This window comes from Salmo salar, chromosome ssa01 (assembly GCF_905237065.1).
Source record: "Salmo salar chromosome ssa01, Ssal_v3.1, whole genome shotgun sequence".
Taxonomy (NCBI): domain Eukaryota; kingdom Metazoa; phylum Chordata; class Actinopteri; order Salmoniformes; family Salmonidae; genus Salmo; species Salmo salar.
The window spans coordinates 30,140,547-30,168,254 of NC_059442.1; the positions used below are offsets into that span (position 1 = coordinate 30,140,547).

General features: G+C 45.3%; 1 protein-coding gene across 1 annotated transcript; it reads left to right on the forward strand.

Moving 5' to 3' along the window:
* Positions 1 to 764: 764 nt before the first annotated feature.
* On the forward strand, positions 765 to 24,718 carry hif1ab (hypoxia inducible factor 1 subunit alpha b). The gene is made up of 14 exons (XM_014189961.2): positions 765 to 1,125; positions 15,569 to 15,762; positions 16,090 to 16,241; positions 16,335 to 16,419; positions 16,739 to 17,054; positions 17,302 to 17,408; positions 17,581 to 17,728; positions 17,885 to 18,165; positions 18,304 to 18,491; positions 18,623 to 18,745; positions 22,738 to 23,003; positions 23,117 to 23,213; positions 23,352 to 23,457; positions 23,576 to 24,718. The coding sequence occupies exons 1-14, from the start codon at positions 1,094 to 1,096 to the stop codon at positions 23,737 to 23,739; spliced, it is 2,259 nt and encodes a 752-aa protein (XP_014045436.1). The 5' UTR covers positions 765 to 1,093; the 3' UTR covers positions 23,740 to 24,718.
* Positions 24,719 to 27,708: the final 2,990 nt, after the last annotated feature.

The following is a 27,708-nucleotide window of genomic DNA, read 5'->3' on the forward strand; positions in this document are numbered from 1 at the left end:
ATCATCATTAGTCATTTAGGTCAACATTGGATCATTCAGAGATCCTCACTGAACTTCTGGAGAGAGTTTGCTGCACTGAAAGTAAAGGGGCTGAATAATTTTGCACGGCCAATTTTTCTGTTTTTTATTTGTTAAAAAAGTTTGAAATATCCAATAAATTTCGTTCCACTTCATAATTGTATCCCACTTGTTGTTGATTCTTCACAAAAAATTACAGTTTTATATCTTTATGTTTGAAGCCTGAAATGTGGCAAAAGTTTGAAAAGTTCAAGTGGGCCGAATACTTTAGCAAGGCACTGTATTTATACCCCGGACTCTGACATTGCTCGTTCTGATATTGCTCGTTCTGTCATAATGTCTTGTTATTTTATTTTTTACGTTTGAATCATGTGTTTGTTATTCTATTACTAGAAATCACTGCACTATTGGAGATAGAAACATAAGCATTTCGCTGCGATAACATCTGAAATCTGTGTATGCGATTCTATATGTATAGGCTAGTACTGAACGTACTTTTACATAACGTTTGCAGAGCTAGACTAATGGGACTTTGAATTTAAGGATTATGGGCTTCAAAGATTTCATATTCATCGTCTCCTCAAGCACAGGTACAGGTACAGGTTCACCCTAAACCCTTACCCATTTTTATATGTCAACTTCAATTTGATCGGGACGTCCCAAGGATCCCAGATAGCAGGGGCAGGTGGCGATAGCGCGCGCTCCCGAAAAGGCAACGAAGAAGTGGGAGGGGATAAGCAGCTGATCAGCTAGCTGCTACGCTAACTAGCTACAACATTGTTCCAAGCAACCTCTCCAGCGTGGCACCTCATGCCATTTCGAAGGAATTAAAACACATTCTTCTGCACTCATGTTTTGACTTTCCGCGATGGAGGCTTGACCTCTCCGAACTGCATTGATCAACAACACTTAAGGAAAACACAATTTACGGATTTAATTGTTTTAATAGCTACGTGGATTTTTTTCGCTCATTTCCGTACGGGCCCGACAAAACAGTTGGATAGCTAACGTCACAGTACAGTAGCTACTGATTGTTCGAGTTTGTGCTCAGAAAGTCAGTTGTCCACGTCCTGAAATGGACACAGGAGTTGTCCCCGAAAAGAAAAGGTACGTTAACGTCTAGTTTACTAGCTAGCCAATGTTTTTTAACCTAAATAAATAGATGGCTAGCTTCTGTTTAGATTTTTTTTAACGTTAGATTTTGATGCGTTTGCGTAGCTAACGTTACTACAGTAGCTAACTATATAGATAATAAACTAAAGCTAGCCTAGCCAACTAGCTAGATAGAGACAACTATACTTTTAAAAAAAATGTGTGTATATACACACACTTAACGTTAGTTAGCTAGTAAATACCAGGTAGCTTGTTAGCTGTCTGATAGCTAACTAAGCTTCATGACGTTTTAATAAGCGAACGTGTATAGCCGCAAGATATGGGTATGTGATTCAATCTGTATCGCTGAAGTTCAGCGTTATGGCGCGATTAAAACATCAAGGTCATTTTTGTTTGAGCTGACATATTTTTGTCCATGTAGTATATGTGGACACTTCTTCAAATTAATAGATTAGGCTATTTCAGGCACAACCATTGCTGAAAGGTGTATAAAATCGAGCACACCGCCATGCAATCTCCATAGACAAACACTGTCAGTAGAATGGCCCATACAGAAGTATTTCAACGTGGCATACTATCATAGTAATCCACCTTTCCACAAGTCAGTTCATCAAATTTCTGCCCTGCTAGAGCTGCCCTGTTAAACAGTTAGTGCTTTTATTGTGAAGTGGAAACGTCTAGGAGCAACAACGGCTCAGCTGCAAGGTCGTAGGCTACACAAGCTCACAAAATGGGACCGCAGAGCGCATAAAAATTCTGTCCTCGGTTGCAACACTCACTACCGAGTTCCAAACTGCCTCTGGAGGCAACGTCAGCACAATAACGGTTTGTCGGGAGTTTCATGAAATGGGTTTCCATGGCCGAGCAGCCGCACACAAGCCTAAGATCACCATTCGCAATGCTAATCGTCTGCTGGAGTGGTGTACTCTGGAGTTGTGGAAACGCGTTCTTTGGAGTGATGAATCACGCTTCGCCATCGGGCAGTCCGACGGACCAATCTGGGTTTGGCGGATGCCAGGAGAATGCTACCTGCCACAATGCTTAGTGCCAACTGTAAAATTTGATGGAGGAACAATGGTCTGGGGCTGTTTTTCGTGGTTCGGGCTAGGCCCCTTAGTTCCAGTGAAGGGAAAACGTAACGCTACAGCATACAATAACATTCTAGACGATTCTGTGCTTCCAACTTCGTGACAACAGTTTAGGGAAGGCCCTTTCCTGTTTCAGCATGACAATGCCCCCATGCACAAAGCGAGGTCCATACAGAAATGGTTTGTCGAGATCGGTGTGGAAGAACTAGACTGGCCTGCACAGAGCCCTGACCTCAACGCCATCGAACACGTTTGGGATGAATTGGAACGCAGACTGCGAGCCAGGCCTTATTGCCCAACATCAGTGCCCGACCTCACTAATGCTCTTGTGGCTGAATGGAAGCAAGTCCCTGCAGCAATGTAACAACATCTAGTGTAAAGCCTTCCAAGAAAAGTGGAGGCTGTTGTAGCAGCAAAGGGAGGGACCAACTCCATGATTTTGGAATGGGATGTGAGTACTTTTGGCCATGTAGTGTATGCAGCGTTTACAGTGAATGCAGTCTCTGAACGCGGGAACATTGCCTTTAAATTTCTGTCACACTATAGTGCTGAACTTCAGCGATACGGATTGAATCGAGCCCTTACCCTGTTGGCTACCTTGACCTTCTTGGTCCTGAAAAGGCAAATGTGACATGTTCGACCAAGGTATACACAGGAATGTTGATATGCCACACCTGTCAGGTGGATGAATTATATTTGCAAAGGAGGAACGCTCATCAATAGGGATGTAAACAAATTTGTGCACAACAGTTGAGAGGAATAAGCTTTTTGTGAGTATGGAACATTTCTGGGGTTTATTTCAGCTCATGAAACATGGGACCAACGTATTACACGTTGCGTTTATTTTTGTTTAGTGTAATTTGGTGTAGTCCTACATTTAGTTTTGAGAAGTCCTACAATGACAAGATGGCGCCTGAGAACAAGGCTGACGTTTACGTATTCCTAACCAATTTTTTTTTTTTTCGTTTCTTTGTGTTTGTAACTTTTTTTAAAAACGTATTTTGTACATAGTGTTGCTGCTACCATCTCTTATGACTGAAAATATCTTCTGGGCGTCAGAACTGCTATTACTCACCACGGACTGTCAGAATCTTTTTTTTCCTTCCTCTATGGGCTAGGCGGGACGAATTCGTCCCACCTACGTAACAGCCACTTGAAGCCTGTGGCGCGATTTTCAAAACCTTAAAAATCCTATTACTTCAATTTCTCAAACATATGACTATTTTACAGCTATTTAAAGACAAGAGTCTCGTTAATCTAACCATACTGTCCGATTTCAAAAAGGCTTTACAACGAAAGCAAAACATTAGATTATGTCAGCAGAGTACCAAGCCAGAAATAATCAGACACCCATTTTTCAAGCTAGCATATAATGTCACAAATACCCAGAAGACAGCTAAATGCAGCACTAACCTTTGATGATCTTCATCAGATGACAACCCTAGGACATTATGTTATACAATACATGCATGTTTTGTTCAATCAAGTTCATATTTATATCAAAAACCAGCTTTTTACATTAGCATGTGACGTTCAGAACTAGCATACCACCGCAAACTTCCGGGAATTCGCTAACATTTTACTAAATTACTCACGATAAACGTTCACAAAAAGCATAACAATTATTTTAAGAATTATAGATACAGAACTCCTCTATGCACTCGATGTGTCCGATTTTAAAATAGCTTTTTGGTGAAAGCACATTTTGCAATATTCTAAGTACATAGCCCAGGCATCACGGGCTAGCTATTTAGACACCCGGCAAGTTTAGCACTCACCAATATCAGCTTTACTATTATAAAAGTTTGATTACGTTTTGTTGTCTTCGTCAGAATGCACTCCCAGGACTGCTACTTCAATAACAAATGTTGGTTTGGTCCAAAATAATCCATCGTTATATCCGAATAGCGGCGTTTTGTTCGTGCGTCCCAGACACTATCTGAAATGGTAAATCAGGGTCGTGCGCATGGCGCAATTCGTGACAAAAAAAATCTAAATATTCCATTACCGTACTTCGAAGCATGTCAACCGCTGTTTAAAATCCATTTTTATGCCATTTTTCTCGTAAAAAAGCGGGAATGTCCATTTAGCTAAACAGAGGAATGAAAACAAACCTTTCGGTCGACGCGGGCACGAGCCTGAGTCTCACAGTACTGTAACCAGCCACTACCCAAACGCGCAACTTTTTTTCAGCCAGAGCCTGCAAAGCCACGATTCCGCTTTTTGCCGCCTTCTGAGACCCTATGGCAGCTGTAGGAAGTGTCACGGGACAGCTAAGATCCTCAGTCTTCAATAAACAGAGACAAGAAGAACGACACCTTGTCAGACAGGCCACTTCCTGCCTGAAACCTTGTCAGGTTTTTGCCTGCCAAATGAGTTCTGTTATACTCACAGACACCATTCAAACAGTTTTAGAAACTTTAGGGTGTTTTCTATCCATATGTAATAAGTATATGCATATTCTAGTTACTGGGTAGGAGTGGTAACCAGATTAAATCGGGTACGTTTTTTATCCGGCGGTGTAAATACTGCCCCCTAGCCCTAACAGGTTAACAAGTCTGACGAGCCCGACGTGAATCGTATACTGCTCTCCCGGGAACAGGCTCATGTCCCCGTCATTTGCGTGAAGAGAAGGCAGAGCAAGGGGCCAGAGGGCGGGCTGTCTTCTGAGAATTAGTAGGCGATCTAATAAACACCCACTTCCCTCCATTCTGCTAGCAAACGTGCAATCCTTGGAGAATAAAATCTACAAGTTACGTGGAAGATTAAACTACCAACGGGTCATTAAAAACTGTAACATCTTATGCTTCACGGAGTCGTGGCTGAACGACAGCAAGATCAACATACAGCTGGCTGGTTATGCGATATACCGGCAGGATCGAACAGCGGTGTCTGGTAAGACATGGGGCGTCGGACTATATATTTTTGTAAATAACAGCTGGTGCACGACATCTAAGGAAGTCTCGAGCTATTGCTCGCCTGAGGTAGAGCATCTCATGATAAGCTGTAGACCACACTACCTACCGAGAAAGTTTTCATCTGTATTCTTCGTAGCTGTTAACATACCACCACAGTCAGAGGCTGGCACTAAGACAGCATTGAATGAGCTGTATTCCGCCATAAGCAAACAACAAAATGCTCAGCCAGAAGCGGAGCTCCTAGTAGCCGGGGACTTTAATGCAGGGAAACCTAAATTAGTTTTACCAAATTTCTCTCAGCCCGTTAAATGTGCAACCAGAGGAAAAATAACTCTGGACCACCTATACTCCACACACAGAGACTCATACGAAGCTCGCCCTCCATTTTGGCAAATCTGACCATAATTCTATCCTCCTGATTCCGGCAAACAATTAAAGCAGGAAGCACAAGTGACTCGATCAATAAAAAGTGGTCAGATGAAGCACATGCTAAGTGAGCTACAGGACTGTTTTGCTAGCACAGACTGGAATATGTTCCGTGATTCCTCCGATGGCATTGAGGAGTATACCACATCAGTCACTGACTTTATCAATAAGTGCATCGAGGACGTCGTCCCCACAGTGACTGTACGTACATACCAGAAGCCATGGATTACAGGCAGCATCTGCACTGAGCTAAAGGGTAGAGCTGCTGCTGTCAAGGGGTGGGACTCTAACCCGGAAGCTTATAAGAAATCCCGCTATGCCCTCCAACGAACCATCAAACAGGCAAAGTGTCAATACAGGACTAATATCGAATCGTACTACACCAGCTCTGATGCTCGTCGGATGTGGCAGGGCTTGCCAACCCTTACAGACTACAAAAGGAAGCACAGCCGAGAGCTGCCCAGTGACAGGAGCCTACCAGACGAGCTAAATAACCTTTATGCTCGCTTGAGGCAAATAACACTGAAACATGCATAAGGGCACCAGCTGTTCCGGAAGACTGATCACGCTCTCTGCAGCCAATGTAAGACCTTTAAACAGGTCAACATTCACAAGGTGGGCCAGACACATTACCAGGACGTGTACTGCGAGCATGCGCTGACTAACTGGATAGTGTCTTCACTGACATTTTCAACCTCTCCCTGTCTGTAGCCATGAAGTGCTTTGAAAGGCTGGTCATGGCTCACATCAACACCATCATCCCAGAAACCCTAGACCCACTCCAATTTGCCAACTGCCCCAACAGATCCACAGATGATGCAATCTCTATTGCACTCCACACTGCCCTTTCCCACTTGGACAAAAGGATCACCTACGTGAGAATGCTATTTATTGACTACAGCTCAGCGTTCAACACCATAGTGCCCTCAAAGCTCATCACTAAGCTAAGGACCCTGGAACTAAACAGCTCCCTCTGCAACTGGATCCTAGACTTCCTGTTGGGCTGCCCCCGGTGGTGAGGGTAGGTAACAACACATCAGCGACGCTGATCCTCAACACGTGGGCCCCTTGGGTGCGTGCTCAGTCCTCTCCTGTACTCCCTGTTCACTCATGACTGCACGGCCAGGCATGACTCCAACACCATCAATAAATTTGCCGATGACACAACAGTGGTAGGCCTGGTCACCGACAACGACGAGACAGCCTATAGGGAGGAGGTCAGAGACCTGACCATGTGGTGCAAGGACATCAACCTCTCCCTCAACATGATCAAGACCAAGGAGATGATTGTGGACTACAGGAAAAGGAGGATGGAGCACGCCCCCATTCTCATGGATGGGGCTGTAGTGGAGTATGTTGAGAGCTTGTGTCCAATTCACCAACAAACTAACGTGGTCCAACACACCAAGACAGTCGTGAAGAGGGCACAACAAAACTTTTTCCCCCTCAGGAGACTGAAAAGATTTGTCATGCGTCCTCAGATCCTCAAAAGGTTCTACAGCTGCACCAGCGAGAGCATTCTGACTGGTTGCATCACTGCCTGGTATGGCAACTGCTCGGCCTCCGACCGCAAGGCACTACAAAGGGTAGTGTGAACGGACCAGTACATCACTGGGGCCAAGCTTCCTGCCATCCAGGACCTCTATACCAGGCGGTGTCGGAGGAAAACCCTAAACATTGTCAGACTCCAGCCACCCTAGTCATAGACTGTTCTCTCTGCTACTGCATGGTATGCGGTACCAGAGCGCCAAGTCTTTAGGTCCAAGAGTCTTCTAAACAGCTTCTACCCCCAAGCCATAAGACTCCTGAACATCCAATCAAATGGCTACCCAGACTATTTGCATTGCCCTTCTTTTACCCTGCTGCTACTCTATCATCTATCCATAGTCACTTTAATAACTCTACCTACATGTACATATTACCTCAACTAACCGGTGCCCCGCACATTGACTCTGTACCGGTACCCCCCCTCCCCCCATGTATAGTCTCGCTATTGTTATTTTACTGCTGCTCTTTAATTACTTGTGACTTTTATTTCTTAATCTTACTCATATTTTTTTTTAACTGCATTGTTGGTTAGGGGCTCGTAAGTAAGCATGTGACTAATAACATTTGATTTGATATGTCAACTCTGTTATCTTGTTTGAAATAATATGAACAATTTGTCATTGTAAAGAGGTTCATGTATTGGAAGATACTGCTGTTTAGTGATTTTTCTTTAAAATATTCCAAATTCAAAGCTTTTCTTTGGCCCATCTACAATTTCAGTGGGTTAGTTGCCATTGGTCAACTTAGAGTAAACTGAGGTAGGCTGGAAAATGGTTTTATTAGTGTTGAGTAAAACATTCTCTGGGTGTAGGTGGGCAGAATTTCGAAATGTAGGGAATGTATGTTGTGAGGTTTGACTCGTACAGGGGGCTAAACTTATCTTTTTATTTACCATTTAGTTCTTATTTTACTTAGAGCTGCTAAAATGAATTCAGGAACATCCTATTTTGCGCTCTACTTTCACAACACTGCTTTTCCCACAGGTTTTATATAAACAGAAAGCAAAACCATTGCAAAAAGTAGCAAGGGTATTTTAATGTTATAGTACACTGATTTTGTGTGTGGCAGTCTACACAGGTTGTTGGGATCTCATTTCTTAATCACCGAGAGCCTGACGTCAATGGGAGTTCCTGGCACGAAGTGTGTGTGACAATTCACTGGGTGAATTTAATTGGCACTTTCTGTGTACATTGGCCAAATGAAGGGAAAGGCCATTAAGCTGAACAAACCGTCAATTTAATTATATATATATATGCAAGTAGGCCTATGGGTATTTCATGATCTGTGGTCTTAAATATATTTATCATAGGGCTAACCTACTTCCTGTTCTGTACTAAACCTGTAGCTACAGGATGGACCTATCATGAGCTTCATTTTATACAAGAGCATCGACCCATAGCCTGGAGCGATTGTGTCTGAGATACATGCAGGCTGTAATACAATTTGGACAAATCAGAAATTAGTAATTTATCACTGGTCAGTTGAAAAGAGGTTAGAACAGCTTTTAAACCGTTTGTTTTGCACAGTGCTCTACTGTCCACTGGGGCACTTTACAGCCTGAAAGAGGTTACGTAACACAACAGACGAGGCTATGTTTTCCTTCACACTGGACACTAGTGACAGATCACCCCAAACAGTTCCAAGTAAAAGCAGGTCAGTTAATTTTATTAATTCAGTCAGAATTGGGTTACAATAAAATTGATAATGCCTTTGTACAGCACTGAATGTGAGACTTGTCTTTTGACCCATGTCCACCTGTTTGCATGACTGAGCTTTATCCTCAAGTCTTACATAATATATTTGTTTTTATTATAAAACAGGGCAATTAAGACTAACATTATACAACAGATGTGCTGGTTAGGCCTGTGCTGTATCTGCGAGCCAAAATGGCATGCAGGACACTGTTAGGCATGCATGTGCGTAGAGATGTTTTGTAATGGTGGCCTCTCTTAGCCTTTGTTTTCACCCCATACTTGTGATTCTGATGAAGGATGAGGATCAATGCAGTGCCTTCTGCTTTCCCTGCTTTTAGAGAAAGGAAAAAACAGCCTCCCATCTGTACTGTGGATGGGGCAATGCACAATTAAAACTGCAGCAGGAGATTCCTGTATGCTGTACTTGCCTTTGTTTGTACTGCACAGAGTTCACTTTGTAGAATTTGACCTCCAACCTAAACCAGCCCCTTTTCAAATAGTAGTCCAGAGAATTCCTGTCTCTCTGCATAAGCCATAGTTGTCAGTCAAATCTGAATAGAATCCTTACAAATACTAAGCACAGAGATATTTTTCTAAATGCTAGGTTAGATTTTCATGTGGCTGATTTCCACAGGTGAAGACCTAGATACTCAGATGTTTTTTATTTTGATCTGCCTCTTAGCAGCAGTGGTTAGTTGGTTAGTTGGAAGATATTGCTCTGGGCTGTGGCCAGGACTCTTTAACAGGGGCCTGGAGGGTGAGAAGTGTGTTTATGCTATGCAGAACTGGTTGCGTAACACAGAAGATCAGCTTTCAAACTCAGACCCCAGAGAGGCAGACAGTCAGGTCCTGATGTAGTCTGGCAGAGCTGACGTAGGATAGTGTAAATCCGGGTTCCCCAACTGGCGGACTGCGAGACGAATTTGGCCCGTGGGTGGTTTTATTTGTCCCCCTAAGCTTTATGAGATAAAAAATAATATACATTTGTATTGTTGGAAATGTAAAAACACCAGGAAATCAGCACCAAATCATTTTAATTTATGAAATATGTTCCCAAGTATTCTTACACGAGGGACACTTGGTCGTATACAAATGTAGGCAAGCTTTGAAATTGTTTTAGTCAAACATAACTGTTTGAGCATCTTGTGGTCAATGTGCAGTCCACTAATTATTTGTAATTATGTTCCGGCCATCCGCTCAACAACAAAAATCAGCCAGCGGCTGAATCTAGTTGATTTTATCCCTGGTATAAATATTTGGCCCCCACTGACTGAGCTCCTGACCTGCACAGTCAGCTTGAGGCACAGACTGACTGACTGCCAGCTTGTCTGTTTGACTTCAGGCTGAGGGAATGCATGGGTTAGTCTCATCCAGGGTTTCCTTTAGCCAGTAATAGCCAGCTTTTGTCCGATTTATTTATTTTTATTTATATTAAATTGGCGCCTGCCAATTGTCCGGGAGAAGGAAAAAATGGCATTGTGAAATAATGCTTTTCAGCCTATTCATTGATGGACATATCAGTCTTGGGGGAAATACATTTGACTGGTCATGCTTATCGGCCTATAGATTAATTTGCGTAACTTAGTGGAATTAAATTGGTTCGTGTATACAGTATATTCTTTATCTTATTTATCACATCGTGCAACATAACGACACAGAGCCTTTGAGTGGAAACTCCGTCAGGGAGTGGGAGAGCTGCTGCCATAGCATCTCAACAGCCCATGCATAGGAAGTGGAAGGCATGCTTCATCAGCACGTCACACCACTTTGCAATGAGCTGAAGGCATATACTTAATTGATTGAAACCTGAATGTTTTGTTACATATTATGAGGCATATCTTACCTTGCTTCAAAGTAGCCTAGCCAAAATCAGACCATATCCATGGAGGCAATTATTTTCTCAACTAACTTTTATTTTCCAATAAGTAGGCAAATGGCACAACCGTAGTCATATTAGTAACCCATGCTAGTTGTTGCATATTAGATCTCCCCTATTTCTACATTTCGACCAGATATTTTCATCTGCCCTGTGAAACTGCTCGCATGTGCAGTGCTCTTTTAACAAGTGTTTTCCTACTAATTGCATTATAGAAAAACATTCACGTGTAGCCTACTGCCCTGTGCGCATTGCTGCGCTTATGTGAATACATCATAGTTTAGCACATAAGCAAAGCACGTGATCACATTTGGGAGATAAAAATGTCAACTCTGAAGGGGATTGAAAGGTGTTTTATTGTCTTTGTTTTCAGCAGGCCTTTTTTCAACGTCGATAAAGCCTCCTTTCAATTCCCTTGGTGTTGTTTTCTAAAGTACAGTGCGTTCAGAAAGTATTCAGACCCTTGACTTTTTCCACATTTTGTTAAGTTACAGCCTTATTCTAAAATTAAATTGTTTTTTCCCCCTCATCACTCTACACACACAACCCCATAATGACAAAGCAAAAGCAGGTTTTTATACTTTTTTGCAAATGTATTAAATAACTCACATTTTACATATGTATTCAGACCCTTTACTCAGTTGAAGCACCTTTGGCAGTGATTACAGCCTCGTCTTCTTGGGATTGACTCTACGAGCTTGGCGCACCTGTATTTGGGGAGTTTGTCCCATTCGTCTCTGCAGATGTCAAGTTGGATGGGGAGTGTCACTGCACAGCTATTTTCAGGTTTCTCCAAGCGTTCTGGAGCAGGTTTTCATCAAGAATCTGTTCATCTCTCCCGCGATCCTGTCTGTTCTCCCAGTCCCTGCCGCTGAAAAATACCCCCACAGCATGATGCTGCCTCCACCACGCTTCACTGTAGGGATGGTGCCAGGTTTCCTCCAGATGTGACGCTTGGCTTTCTGGCCAAGAGTTCAATCTTGGCTTCATCAGACCAGAGAATCTTGTTTCTCATGGTCAGAGTCCTTTAAGTGCCTTTTGGCACACACCAAGCGGGCTGTCATTCCTTTTACTGAGAAGTGGCTTCAGTCTGGCCACTCTACCATTACTGCCTGATTGGTGGAGTGCTGCAGAGATGGTTGTCCTTCTGGAAGGTTCTTCCATCTCCACAGAGGAACTGACAGAGCTCCAGAGTAACCATCAGGTTCTTGGTCACCTCCCTGACTATGGCCCTACTCCCCTGATTGCTCAGTTTGGCCGGGCAGCCAGCTTTAGAAAGAGTCTTTGTTTTCCAAACTATTTCCATTTAAGAATGATAGAGGCTACTGTGTTCTTGGGGACCTTCAATGTTGCAGACATTTTTTGATACCCTTTCCCATATCTCTGCTTCAACACAATCCTGTCTCGGGAGTTCTACGGACAATTCCTTCGACGTCAGGGCTTGGATTTTGCTCTGACATACACTGTCAACTGTGGAACCTTATATAGATGGGCGTGTGCTTTTTTACAAATGATGTCCAATCAATTGAATTTACCACAGGTGGACTCCAAGTTGTAGAAACATCTCAAGGATGATCAATGGAAACATGCTGCAGTTGAGCTCAATTTCGAGCCTCATATCAAAAGGTCTGAATACTTGTGTGAAAGTATTTCTGTTTTTAATACATTTGCTAAAATTTCCTAACCTGTTTTTGCTTTGTCATTCACATTTTATTGGTCACATACACATGGTTAGCAGATGTTATTGTGAGTGTATCGAAATGCTTGTGCTTCTAGTTACGACAGTGCAGTAATATCTAACAATTCCACAACAAATACCTAATACACACGTCTTAGTAAGGAATAAGAATATAGACAAATATATGGATGAGCAATGTCAGAGCGGCATAGGCTAAGATGCAATAATATACACTGCTCAAAAAAATAAAGGGAACACTTAAACAACACATCCTAGATCTGAATGAAAGAAATAATCTTATTAAATACTTTTTTCTTTACATAGTTGAATGTGCTGACAACAAAATCACACAAAAATAATCAATGGTAATCCAATTTATCAACCCATGGAGGTCTGGATTTGGAGTCACCTCAAAATTAAAGTGGAAAACCACACTACAGGCTGATCCAACTTTGATGTAATGTCCTTAAAACAAGTCAAAATGAGGCTCAGTAGTGTGTGTGGCCTCCACGTGCCTGTATGACCTCCCTACAACGCATGGGCATGCTCCTGATGAGGTGGCGGATGGTCTCCTGAGGGATCTCCTCCCAGACCTGGACTAAAGCATCCGCCAACTCCTGGACAGTCCCAGATGTGCTCAATTAGATTCAGGTCTGGGGAACGGGCAGCCAGTCCATAGCATCAATGCCTTCCTCTTCCAGGAACTGCTGACACACTCCAGCCACATGAGGTCTAGCATTGTCTTGCATTAGGAGGAACCCAGGGCCAACCGCACCAGCATATGGTCTCACAAGGGGTCTGAGGATCTCATCTCGGTACCTAATGGCAGTCAGGTTACCTCTGGCGAGCACATGGAGGGCTGTGCGGCCCCCCAAAGAATTGCCACCCCACACCATGACTGACCCAACGCCAAACTGGTCATGCTGGAGGATGTTGCAGGCAGCAGAACGTTCTCCACGGCGTCTCCAGACTCTGTCACATCTGTCACGTGCTCAGTGTGAACCTGCTTTCATCTGTGAAGAGCACAGGGCGCCAGTGGCGAATTTGCCAATCTTGGTGTTCTCTGGCAAATGCCAAACGTCCTGCACGGTGTTGGGCTGTAAGCACAACCCCCACCTGTGGACGTCGGGCCCTCATACCACCCTCATGGAGTCTGTTTCTGACCGTTTGAGCAGACGCATGCACATTTGTGGCCTGCTGGAGGTCATTTTGCAGGGCTCTGGCAGTGCTCCTCCTTGCACAAAGGCGGAGGTAGCGGTCCTGCTGCTGGGTTGTTGCCCTCCTACGGCCTCCTCCACGTCTCCTGATGTACTGGCCTGTCTTCTGGTAGCGCCTCCATGCTCTGGACACTACGCTGACAGACACAGCAAACCTTCTTGCCACAGCTCGCATTGATGTGCCATCCTGGATGAGCTGCACTACCTGAGCCACTTGTGGGTTATAGACTCCGTCTCATGCTACCACTAGAGTGAAAGCACCGCCAGCATTCAAAAGTGACCAAAACATCAGCCAGGAAGCATAGGAACTGAGAAGTGGTCTGTGGTCCCCACTCCTTTATTGGGGGTGTCTTGCTAATTGCCTATAATTTCCACCTGTTGTCTATTCCATTTGCACAACAGCATGTGAAATGTATTGTCAATCAGTGTTGCTTCCTAAGTGGACAGTTTGATATCACAGTAGTGTGATTGACTTGGAGTTACATTGTGTTGTTTAAGTGTTCCCTTTATTTTTTTGAGCAGTGTATAATACAGTATATACATATGAGTTGAGTAATGCAACATGTAAACATTATTAGTGGCGTTATTCAAGTGACTAGTGTTCCATTTATTAAAGTGGCCAATGATTTTAAGTCTATGTGGGCAGCAGCTTGTATGTGCTAGTGGTGGCTGTTTAACAGTCTGATGGCCTTGAGATAGAAGCTGTTTTTCAGTCTCTCGGTCCCAGCTTTGATGCACCTGTACTGACCTCGCCTTCTGGATGATAGCGGGGTGAACAGGCAGTGGCTCGGGTGGTTGTTGTCCTTAATGATCTTTTTGGCCTTACTGTGACATCGGGTGGTGTAGGTGTCCTGGAGGGCAGGTAGTTTGCCCCCGGTGATGCGTTGTGCAGACCGCTCCACCCTCTGGAGAGCCCTGCGGTTGTGGGCAGTGCAGTTACCGTTCCATTATGGGGTATTGTGTGTAGATTGAGATTTTTTTTTAAATATTTGTAATTAATTTTAGAATAAGACTAATGTAATAAAATGTGTACGGGGTGTGAATATTTTTGAATGCACTGTATGAAGCCTGTCTCCAGTGGATATTTATTTAGCCTTGTAATTTAGCTCTATTACACTAGCCTTACTGTTCTAACATTCTCTCCTTTAATGGAGAACCACACTGGCCTATTTTTGTAGAGAATTGATCTTTGTATTCGGACCTCTGAGGGACCGATCTTAGAGAATCCGAGGCCTAGCCTGCATTCTTAGGTTTTTTTCATGCTTCAGAAGAGGCTCCTTTGTTCCTGCAATGGTCGTTGTTGCATGCAGTGTCATCTTTTAGGAGGCAATCTGCCCAGTAGTCTGTTTTTTTATATTTTTTAAAATCAAAGTAGACTGGTGAAAGGCGCTATAGGAGTAGGGCTCATTGTAATGGTGTTAATGGAATGGAGTCAAACACTTTCTTTTTTGTTTTCATGTGTTTGTTACAGTTCCATTGAGTCCATTCCAGCCCTTACAATGAGCCTGTCCTCCTATAGCTCCTCCCACCAGTTTGCTCTAAGTGTGTGTGTCCCAAAAGAGCCCTGTCTGTCCCTCCTTGCTGTCTCAGTAGTGGAAGATGGGAGTGTTGGCAGAAAATGTTAGGATGATAGGTGGTGCACCAAGCAGGCAGAGTGGAGGGAGTACTGCACATCACACACAACCAAGCCCCATCTCCTAGCCAATCACTCCATGGGTGACTGCTGCACTTCCTTTTGTTCACAGCCAATAAGGCGTCAGACTCAGCCAGCGTATGTAAATGAGCCTGCTATGGTGAGATGGCTGGACTGAGAGCTTGTTGCTGACCCTGCATCCTTCTCCACTGTGTCTGGCCAGTGGCTGAGTGAGCAGCTCACAGAGTAGAGCAGGCAGACACAACAACAATGCAAGCCCTGGTGGTGTGTGTGTGTGTGTGTGTGTGTTTGGTCTGGACCCAGACTCTGACTTACCCTGATTGTCCTGTCTCCAACAGCAGGGTGAGCTCGGACCGGAGGAAGGAGAAGTCCCGGGATGCGGCGCGATGCAGGAGGGGGAAGGAGTCGGAGGTGTTCTACGAGCTGGCCCAGGAGCTGCCCCTGCCCCACAGTGTCACCTCCAACCTGGACAAGGCCTCCATCATGAGACTGGCCATCAGTTACTTGCACATGAGGAATCTGCTGAGCACAGGTCAGTACCCTGGGGGAAGGAGGGGGAGGATATATAGGTTTGTAGTGTCCAAAGTACCTTGGAGGTTAAGGGGTGGGTGTAAGAAAGAGACAGGTGGTGAAGAGGTGAGCAGCCTTTGTTAGCCAGGGCAGCTCTGGGAGATCTATGAACTTGCAGACAGGAGGATATAGATCCTTTTGTCCTCCTGCCTCTGTGCACTCTGTTTCTGTGTATGTCTTAGTGCCCTGCCCCACAAGCATGTGCGTTGGCTAGTAATCATATATCCTGCTTTTTTTTCATGTCCCGGTCGCCACGCGGTCCCTTCTGCTACCTCCTCCTTCTCTCTAGACGATGAGGAGGAGCAGGAGGAGAGTGAGCTGGACTCCCAGCTGAATGGCTCTTATCTGAAGGCTCTAGAGGGCTTCCTCATGGTGCTGTCTGAGGATGGAGACATGATCTATCTCTCTGAGAATGTCAACAAGTGCTTGGGTCTGGCACAGGTAGGTTTTCTGCTCCATTAGTCAGAGACATTCTTCCCTTGGCTTGAATATGTTGTATGTTTCTAAATGTCCTTCCTCTCTGTCTATGTGCAGATTGACCTGACAGGACTTAGTGTGTTTGAGTACACACACCCCTGTGACCATGAGGAGCTGAGGGAGATGCTGGTACACAGAACAGGTGAGACATGCCCCTATGAAAACACACACACACTAAGGTTTCTACTGAAACAACTGTGTTAAACACAGCACTCTGGGATTTCAGAGTAACAAATAGTGCAGCGCCGACGTTTAGCAGCTCAGAGCAAAACCAAGTCCGAACCGGTTATCATTTCCCCCACCATCCCTGAGGTCAGTGATTAGTGGGCTACAGTCTTCCCATGGCATTCACTCTGCTTCACTGGTAAACTGCTACATTCCTTTTTGCACATCACATCAACACTAAATGTAATTTTTTATTTCTAAACCTCGGTCTCTCCTTCTCTCTCTCCTCTGTTCAGGGACCTCTAAAAAGTCCAAGGAACCAAACACAGAACGCAGCTTCTTCTTGAGGATGAAATGTACCCTCACCAACAGTGGGCGCACTGTCAATGTCAAATCAGCCACCTGGAAGGTTCTCCACTGCTCAGGCCATGTGCGGGTCCATGAAGCCCCAGCTGAGCAGAGCCCCGGTGGGCACAAGGAGCCGTCCGTCCCCTACCTGGTGCTGGTCTGTGACCCCATCCCCCACCCGTCCAACATCGAGGCACCGCTGGACACCAAGACTTTCCTCAGCCGCCACACACTGGACATGAAGTTCACCTATTGTGACGAGAGGTGAGACTGAGACCTACCACTCCACTGACTGCAGCACCAGCATAATGTAGTAGACAAATCTTTATTTCATATCAGGGCTATTGCAGTAATAATATATGTTGCGTAAAAATGTTTTCCCTGAAAAGTAAGATGACTTGTATTTGCACACAAATATGTGAGGAAAACAATAGGTAGCTCCTGAATGTAGAGCCACCTGGTGTCCAATAAACAGTAGGATTAACCTGTCCCCTATCTCTGTGTTGTCAAGGATCACTGAGCTGATGGGCTATGATCCAGAGGACCTGCTAAATCGCTCTGTGTATGAGTACTACTACGCCATGGACTCAGACCACCTCATGAAGACCCATCACAACTGTAAGCATCCCTACCAAAACATGACCATGCAAGATATTCCCCCGGAAAGCAGACAGGCTGGAAATGTCCAATGTTGGCAATAGGCTTCAGTACATAATACAGTGTTCAAGCTACTTGCTGTCTCTTTTCTCGTAGTTTTTTTTCTCACCCTCTTCTTTCTTCGTCTCTCAAGTGTTTGCGAAGGGCCAGGTGAGCACAGGCCAGTACCGCATGCTGGCTAAGAGAGGAGGCTTTGTGTGGGTGGAGACTCAGGCCACTGTTATCTACAACAACAAGAACTCCCAGCCCCAGTGTGTTGTGTGTGTCAACTATGTGCTCAGGTATAGTTATGGACCCCACAGTGTGTTTGATGGGGGGGGGTTAAACTGTCTGGGGGACTGACTCCACTAGGTTTTGACTCAACCAATCAGATTTTCACTTTGTAAGGTGGAGTAATGCATTGATATGTAACTGCTTTTGGCTCGCTCCTGCTACAGTGACATTGAGGAGGAGAAGATGATGCTGTCTCTGGAGCAGACGGAGGATATGAGGCCTGTGAAGAAGGAGCTGGAGGAGAGCTCTGAGGCAGAGGTGTCCCCTGTGCTCCTGAAGGAGGAGAAGAGCACAGAGCTGGATGTGATCAAGCTGTTCACCCGGGCAGTGGAGGCTCAGCCCCTGTCCAGCCTGTATGACAGACTGAAGGAGGAACCACAGGCCCTCGCCCTTCTGGCCCCGGCCGCTGGAGACACCATCATCTCCCTGGACTTCAGCAGCCCCGGTCAGTACCCTGCCCTGCCTGAAGCTCTGTGTGATGGTTACTTTTGAATGGAAAAATGAACAGGATAATTAGTGATAGGACTCTCACTTTACTGGTCCCAACACAGACTCTCTGACCCCCTCTTTCCTGTCCCTGCAGACTCTGACATCCTGCAGAAGGAGGTGCCTCTCTACAAGGATGTGATGCTGCCCTCCACCAGTGACAAGCTGGCCCTGCCACTCTCTCTGATGCCCCCCAGTGATCAGCACCTGGTCCCCAGCACCTCAGTGGACACCAAGGCTGGTCCAGACTCCTCCAGCACCCCAGGCAGCCACAGCTTCACTGAGGTGAGCAGGGATGTCACGTCCAGACAGACACCTTTTAAAACTGCCTATCAGGAAATCAATGGAAAGTTTATATGTGAAAAATACTTCTGTTCTCAAATACTAGTCTTTAACCAATGTAATGTCCTCTGCAGCCTGACAGCCCATTGGACTTCTGTTTCCCAATGGAGTCTGACATCAGTGCTGAGTTTAAACTGGACATGGTGGAAAGACTGTTTGCCATCGACACAGAGCCAAAGACTCCTTTCACCTTACAGGTATGGTACCTATCTATAGTGAGACATTGTGGGTAGACTAGCTGTATTGATATAACAAAAATCCTCACTATTTGTAAGTTTGCTGCAATATCTATGTGTGATGATCAGAAACATTTCACAAGTTTGGGTTACACACTCAGCATTGGAGTCAACATGGGCCAGCATCCCTGTGGAACGCTTTCGACACCTTGTGGAGTCCATGCCCTGATGAATTGAGCTTGTAAAGGGGAGGGGGGTTCAACTCAGTATTAGGAAGGTGTTCCTAATGTCTTGTTCACTCTTGAATGTGAGTTTGAATTCTTTGGTCAATCGTATGCATATGGTCACTTACGGACCATAATGTACTCCACCATCTCAGTACAATGGTAGACACGAATGAAGAATCACACCACTCACTTGAGTATCTTACGTTGTTATTTTCAGATCTAATTTTGCTCTTTTGTAGCTTTGTCAACTGTGTGTGTGTTTTCTATACCAGTTCTCTCCACTCCCTGTAGGCTTTACAGACACTCCCCACCCCTTGGCTACAACTCTTTTAATTTAGTTTACTCTGTGGGCACAACCCATGTGGGATTCCTGGTCTCTGTGGGCACAACCCATGTGGAATTCCTGGTCTCTGTGGGCACAACCCATGTGGAATTCCTGGTCTCTGTGGGCACAACCCATGTGGAATTCCTGGTCTCTGTGGGCACAACCCATGTGGAATTCCTGGTCTCTGTGGGCACAACCCATGTGGAATTCCTGGTCTCTGGCAGCGTTTGGAACTGCCGATCTGTGGTCCAGAACGCTGAGTTCATCTCAGCTTATGCTGCCCTTCAGTCCATTGACTTTTTGGCCCTGACACAGCCATGGATCACCCCTGAGAACACTGCTACTCCAGCTGCTCTACATCTGACTACGTTTTTTCTCCTAGTCCGAGAGCATCTGGTCGTCGCGGTGGTGGCACAGGGCTACTCATTTCTCCTAAAGTGAAGATTTTCAAAATTTCTCTACTCACCTTTTCCATCTCATTTGAATTCCATGCTGTCACTCACTTGTCCACTCAAGCTTAACATAGTCATCTATTGCCCACCAGGTGCTCTTAGAGGTCCTCAATGAGCTCGACACCTTAATAAATACATTTTCTGACAATGGCTCACCGCTCTTTGTACTTACCGACTTCAACCTCTCGACGTCTGCCTTAATTTATTTCCAACTCTCCCCACCTTGCCTCTTTTGACCTCACCCTTTCCCAGTCCCCTCCCACTCACAAGGAAGGTTATACGCTTGACCTCATCTTAACCAGAGGCTGTTCACCTACTAATTACACTGCAACCCCCCTCCAGGTCTGTCTCCCTCTCCTCCAACCCTACCCACTCAGCCTCTACCCAGATGGTCTCCCTCTCCTCCAACCCTACCCACTCAGCCTCTACCCAGATGGTCTCCCTCTCCTCCAACCCTACCCACTCAGCCTCTACCCAGATGGTCTCCCTCTCCTCCAACCCTACCCACTCAGCCTCTACCCAGATGGTCTCCCTCTCCTCCAACCCTACCCACTCAGCCTCTACCCTGATGGTCTCCCTCTCCTCCAACCCTACCCACTCAGCCTCTACCCTGATGGTCTCCCTCTCCTCCAACCCTACCCACTCAGCCTCTACCCAGATGGTCTCCCTCTCCTCCAACCCTACCCACTCAGCCTCTACCCAGATGGTCTCCCTCTCCTCCAACCCTACCCACTCAGCCTCTACCCAGATGGTCTCCCTCTCCTCCAACCCTACCCACTCAATCTTCGCTCTCTTTCCCACTACTCTCTCCTCTTCTATCATTTCCTTCTGCTAAATAATTCTCCCTCCTGATTCTGCCTCTTCTACCCTACTCTTCTCTCTTTCCGCAGTCTCATTTCCTCCCGTACGTCTCGGCCCTCCCCTCCTGCTCTCTGGTTGAGTGACTCTTTGCGAGCTTACAGAACAGGGCTGCGGGCAGGAAAACAAAACTTCCGGAGAACCTATCATCCTGTCACTCCCTACTCTCTACCTGCTCTTGCTCTGTATCTGCTGCTAAAGCCACTTTCTATGTCTGTACATTTCAAGCTTCTGCCTCTAACCCTTCTCCTCCGTCCTTAATCCTCCACCCCCCCTCCTTCTCTGCAGACCACTTTGAAAAGAATGTTGACAACATCTGCTCCTCATTCACTCCGCCTATTGAGTCCACTGGTCCCACTCAGAACTACCGTACGCCTTGACCCCTTTCTCCTCTCTCTCTATGATGAAGTCATGTGACTAATGAGGTCCAGCCGCCCGACAACCTGCCCGCTCGACCCAGCCCCTCCTGCCTTCCCCAGAGCATCTCTGGGAACTTCTCACTTCACTCATCAACTCATCCCTGACCACTGGCTGTGTCCCCTCTAACTTCAAAATGGCCAGAGTCACTTCCCTCCTCAAGAAACCAACACTAAACCCTTCTGACGACAAACTACGGACTGGTGTCCCTTTCTTTTATTTCCGTAACACTAGAGCGTGGTGTCTCTGACCAACTCTCTCGCTATCTCTCTCAGAAAAATCTTCTTGACCCTAACCAAGACTGTTCTTCTGTGTCAGTCTCTCCTTACTGCCAAAGCTGACTCTCTCTGTTCTCATCCTCCTAAATCTATCCTCTGACTTCTACACCGTAAACCATCAGATCCTCCTCTCCACCCTCTCAGGGCTGGGCGTTTCAGGCTCTGCACACTCTTGGATTGCATCCTACCTGGCAGGCTGCTCCTACCACTGACATGGAGAGGATCTGTGTCTGCACCACATACTCTCACTACTGGTGTCCCCCAGGGCTTGGTTCTTGGCCCTCTTCTCTCTATACACCAAGTCACTCTGCTCTGTCATATCCTCACATGGTCTCTCCTATCGTTGCCGTTCGGATGACGTTCAACTACTTTTTTCTTTCCCCCCCTTCTGACACTCAGGTGGCGACACACATCTCTGCATGTCTGGCAGATATCTCCGCTTGGATGTGGTCCTACCACCTCAAGCTCAACCTCGACAAGACGGAGCTGCTCGATGGCGAGGCCAAGACCTCGTCATCGCGTTTGAAAACTCCACGGTGTCCCCCTTTGAGAGTGCAAGAACGTTGGCGTGACTCTGGACAACACCCTGTCGTTTTCAGCAAACATCAAAGAAGTGACTCCCTCCTGCAGGTTCATGCTCTATAACATCCGTGGAGTATGACCCTACCTCTCACAGGAAGCGGTGCATGTCCAAATCCAGCTACTTGTCATCTCCAGTCTGGACAACTGCATCTTGCTGTTGGCTGGGCTCCCCGCTTGTGCCGTCAAACCTCTGCAACTTATCCAGAAGGCTGCAGCCCGGCTGGTACCTAACCTTCCCAGCTTCTCCCATGCTCCTCCAGTCGAAGCTCGCATCCACTACAAGATCATGGTACTTGCCTACGGAGCAGCAAGAGGAACTGTCTCTCCATACCTTCAGGCTATGCTGAAACCCTACACCACGGTTCCCCGACTGGCAGCCCGTGGACCGAAGTTTTCTGAGAAGAAATACATTTCATTTTTTCAAATTTTCATTGTTGGACATGAAATATTTAAAAAACATCTGGAAATCAGCTCCAATTGATTTTTCATTTTGGGAATCTGTTCCCAAGTATTCCCACGCATAATAGAGACACATGATCCTATACAAATGTATTGAAATGCTAATGTTTTAGTCAAATTGTGTATCTGTTTGGTATTCTAGCACTCTGTTCTGCCACCTCTGGTCTCTTGGGCCTCCCCCCCACTAGTGCTGACTTTGCTGATAGCTACTTTATTGAGGAACATCTTACTTATTATGACTGATATGTGGTCCCACCTAGTTATCTTAAGATGAATGCACTAACTGTAAGTCACTCTGGATAAGAGCATCTGCTAAATGACTAAAATGCAAATGTAAATCAGCTGGTATGAGGAAGAGATATATAACTTGATTCAGGGAAGAGCTTATCTGATATGTGCTTGTTTTCACCTGTAGGCCATGGAGGACCTGGACCTGGAGATGTTGGCTCCGTACATCCCCATGGATGATGACTTCCAGCTGCGCACCCTGTCCCCAGAGGAGCCTCTGTCTTGTGGCCCAGCCCAACCCCTAGAGAGCTCTTCTCTGTGCTCTTCTGTGCACCTCACCCAGGATGTCCACAGCTACCCTGGCGTCCCCTTCAACGCTCCAGGCAGCCTGGCAGCTTCCCCAGCCCCGGAGCCAGCAGATAGCCCTTGCCCTGCTTCCTTACTCACCAAGACGTAAGCCCCCCCCCCCACACACACACAAACAAACAGACACACTCCCTCAAACTGAGCCTCTCAAAACAAAACACTGTGCTGACATGGTGTGTGACTGACTTTTTGTGCTCCAGGGTGCCTCAGATGGACGGGGAGATCTCCCTTAGGTCACTGGCCTCCCAGAATGCACAGCGCAAGAGGAAGATGTCTCTGTCTCAGGCTGTCGGAATAGTAAGTGTGTAGGATCAAAGTTTTTTAAAAGTTCTTATCAATTCATTATGTGTAAAATGTTTTTCATTTTAGTCGGGATATTGTGTTCAAAAACATTTTGGCTCATATTGAGTGCTAATTTGAATCTGTTTTTCCCAGGGGGGATTGCTCCAGGACCGTCCTGGTCCAGGTAAAAAGCTCAAAGTGTCTGAGCTGGGCCATGCTGATGCTCCCTCCAACAGGACCATACTGCTCCTGCCTACAGGTAGTTTGTCCTGGAACACAAAACAGCCAAGGCCTGGTATTATGCCTCTGCATGTTTTACACATCGTTTACATGAAACAATGACACTAATGACTCATATATTCTCTTGTTTCTCTTAGACCTGGCAAGCCGTCTGCTTGGCATCTCATCGGAGGGCAGCGGCTCACCCTTCACCCTTCCTCAGCTGACCCGATATGACTGTGAGGTCAACGCCCCCGTGGGGGGTCGCCAGCTCCTGCTGCAGGGCGAGGAGCTGCTGAGTGCCCTCGACCAAGTCAACTGAGTCAACGCTTAGCCTGCCCCCTGCTGGACCAGACCAGACACTACAACTTCTCCTCACTCACTCTGTCCCCACCCGCTGCCCCTTTATTTGTCTCTCTCTGTATCAGTGATCTTATAGTTTGGCTGCTGTCTGCATCCACCAAGTGATATCTGCAGCGTTAGAGTTGGTGTTGGGGATGTTGTAGTGTTTGCAGGTAGAGGCACCTAATTGTTTCTTTCTCGGGAGTCTCTGACAGCAAACGTATGGCACCTCCATGGATGGCTCTGTTGTATCAGGTCTCCATCAAAACCGGCGGTGCTACTGCCAGCAGTGTATTGTAAGCTTCAGTCGCACAATTTATATTTTCTTAAAAAGAAAAAAGATTACCAGCAATCTATATTAAGCCTTTTAAAAAGTAGTTTTAATGGGATTTCAACCATTTTTATTTGACTTTTTCCTCTGCATTCTTATGTCGTATATAACAATACTATTTGGTCCAGAAGGTATTTTTGAATGTTATATCCCCATTACTGGTTACCAGTATTTTAGGCAAATGCATTAAATGTGTAGTCATTCAGTACTTGTCACTTTATTACTTTACTACTGTAAGTGTGTGTTTGTTACTGTGCATAGACCAGGGGAACGTTCAGAGATTGCTTTAACGCCTTGTCATGAATAATGAATACATGTGAGCGGTATAATTAGATATAAATCCAAGGTTTGTTTTTAAGATTGGAGGATTGGCCCCTCAGTTTGATCATGTAATCAATTCATTTTTAGTTGTCAGACTCAAATGGTTTATTTAGATTGAAGTAACATGTACTTCTTTAGCACCATCATATGATCATATTTTACCAGTATAATTATCTCATTTATTAGTAGCAAGTGTTACTCTTGCATACCTGTTTTCTGTTTTATGGTATTGGTCCACATACTGCAGTTTTGGGTTTCTTTCATGCTTCCTGTTGCTGTCTAACATAAAATTACTCCCAGAAAATGATCATAGCCTTGGTGGTTTTTCTTTTTAAATATTTCAACTCTTTAATGTGAACATGGAATATCGTGATGTCATTATTGCATTACACAAGCAATGAAAAGTATTATACTGGGCCTAACAAAACTCTTAATAGTTTATTAGGTGCTTACATTTGTCCTATTTCACACATGTAAGTGTGAATTGGAAATGAGTTTTTTGCATATCCCACTCCCCCTGAGACACCCTCAGAGAGGGGTCAGAACCAGGGATCAACCATTGACAGCAGCTCTGGAGCAATTAGGGTTAAGTGTCTTGCTCAAAGGCACATCAACAGATTCTTCACTTAGTCTGCTCAGGGATTTGAACCGGCAACCTTCCTGGCCCAACCCTCCTAACAGCTAGGCTACCTGCCACCCTGATAAATGCTTGAAATATATACTGAACTGCACCAAGTGGCACAGCAGTCCAAGGTACTGCATCTCAGTGCAAGAGGCATCACTACAGTCCCTAGTTCGATTCAAGGCTGTATCATCTCCGGACTAGATTGGGAGTCCAATTGGGTAAACTGACTTGCCTAGTTAAATAAAATAAAAAATGCAACATGTAAAGTGTTAGCGCCATGTTTCATGAGCTGAAATAAAAGATCCCACATTTGACAGATGTGGCATATCAAGAAGCTGATTAAAAACCTTGTGCTGTGGACAAAGGGCCGCTGTAAAATGTGCAGTTTTGTCCTAACACAATGCCACAGATGTCTCAAGTTTTGAGGGAGCGTGCAATTGGCATTCTGACTGCAGAAATGTCCACCAGAGCTGTTGCCAGAGAATTTAATATTCATTTTTCTACCATAAGCCGCCTCCATCGTTGTTTTAGAGAATTTGGCAGTATGTCGACCAGCTTCGCACCACCATCACCTCATGTTTCAGCATGATAATGCACGGCCCCGTGTTGCAAGGATCTGTACACATTTCCTGGAAGCTGAAAATGTCCCAGTTCTTCCATGGCCTGCATACTCACCAGACATGTCACCCATTGAGTATGTTTGAGATGCTCTGGGTCGATGTGTACAACAGCGTGTTCCAGTTCCTGCCAATATCCAGAAACTTCGCACAGCCATTGAAGAGGAGTTGGTAAACATTCCACAGGCCACAATCAACAGCCTGATCTATTCTATGCGAAGGAGACGTCGTGCTGCATGAGGCAAATGGTCACACCAGCTACTGACTGGTTTTCTGATTCACACGCCTACATTTTTTTTAAAGGTATCTGCGATCAACAGATGAATGAATAGCTGTGTTCCCAGTCATGTAAAATCCATAGATTAAGGCCTAATGAATTTGTTTCAATTGACTGATTTTCTTATATGAAGTGTAACTCAATAAAATCTTTTAAATTGTTGCATGTTGCGTTTATATTTTTGTTAGTTGCGTTTATAGTTACGTTTAATTGATTGGGACAGACATTTTTTTTACATACTTGTAATTTAATTAACATAAATATACGGCGCATTTGGAAAGTATTCAGACCCCTCTTTTTCCACATTTTGTTAAGTTACAGCCTTATTCTAAAATGCATCAAATAAAATAGTTTCCTCATCAATCTACATACCATACCCCATAATGACAAAGCAAAAACAGGTTATTAGAATTTTATTTACATAAGTTTTCAGACCCTTTGCTATGAGACTCAAAATTGAGCTTATGTGCATCCTGTTTCCATTGATCATCCTTGAGATGTTTCTACATTGGTAAATTCAATTGATTGGACAGGCACACACCTGTCTATATAAGGTCCCACAGTTGACAGAGCAAGTCAGAGAAAAAAACAAGAATTGTCTGTATAGCTTCGATACAGAATTGTGTCGAGGCACAGATCTGAGGAAGGGTACCAAAAAATGTCTGCAGCATTGAAGGTCCCCAAGAACACAGTGACCTCCATCATTCTTAAATGGAAGAAGTTTGGAACAACCAAGACTCTTCCAAGAGCTGGCCGCCCGGCCAAACAGCAATCGTGGGAGAAGGGCCTTGGTCAGGGAGGTGACCAAGAACCCGATGGTCACTCTGACAGAGCTCCAGAGTTCCTCTGAGGAGATGGAAGAAACTTCCAGAAGGACAACCATCTCTGCAGCACTCCACCAATTAGGACTTTATGGTAGAGTGGCCAAGCGAAAACCACTACTCAGTAAAAAGCACATGACAGCCCACTTGGAGTTTGCCAAAAGGCACCTAAAGGACTCTCAGATCATGAGAAACAAGATTCTCTGGTCTGATGAAACCAAGATTGAAGTCTTTGGCCTGAATGCCAAGCGTCACGTCTGGAGGAAACCTGGCCCCATCCCTATGGTGAAGCATGTTGGTGGCAGCATCATGCTGTGGGGATGGTTTTCAGTGGCACGGACTGGGAGATCAGGATCGAGGGAAAGATGAACAGAGCAAAGTACAGAGAGATCCTTGATGAAAACCTGCTCCAGAGCGCTCAGGACCTCGGACTGGGGCGAAGGTTCACCTTCCAACAGGACAACGACCCTAAGCACACAGCCAAGAGAACACAGGAGTGGCTTTGGGACAAGTCTCTGAATGTCCTTGAGTGGTCTAGCCAGAACCCGGACTTGAACTCGATCGAACATCTCTTGAGAGACCTGAAAATAGTTGTGCAGCGACGCTCCCCATCCAACCTGACAGAGAGGGTGTGAAGAGAAGAATGGGAGAAACTCGCAAAATACAATTGAGCCAAGCTTGAAGCATCATACCATAGACTCAAGGCTGTAATCGCTGCCAAAGGTGCTTCAACAAAGTACTGAGTAAAGGGTCTGAATACTTATGTGAATTATATATTTCAGTTTTTATTTTAAATACAGTTACAAACATTTCTAAACCTGTTTTTGCTTTATTATTATGAGGTATTGTGTGTAGGGTGATGAGGGAAAAAACTTTTTTTTGACCCATTTTAGAATAAGCTGTAATGTAACAAAATGTGGAAAGAGTCAGGAGGTCTGAATACTTTCCAAATGCACT

Bases quoted from the DNA above. Each gene is read 5' to 3' on its own strand.
- hif1ab (XM_014189961.2), top strand. From the start codon at position 1,094: ATGGACACAGGAGTTGTCCCCGAAAAGAAAAG. The intron at 17,409-17,580 runs GTAAGCATCCCT...TCGTCTCTCAAG, and splicing joins CATGAAGACCCATCACAACT to TGTTTGCGAAGGGCCAGGTG. The intron at 23,214-23,351 runs GTAAGTGTGTAG...TGTTTTTCCCAG, and splicing joins TGTCTCAGGCTGTCGGAATA to GGGGGATTGCTCCAGGACCG.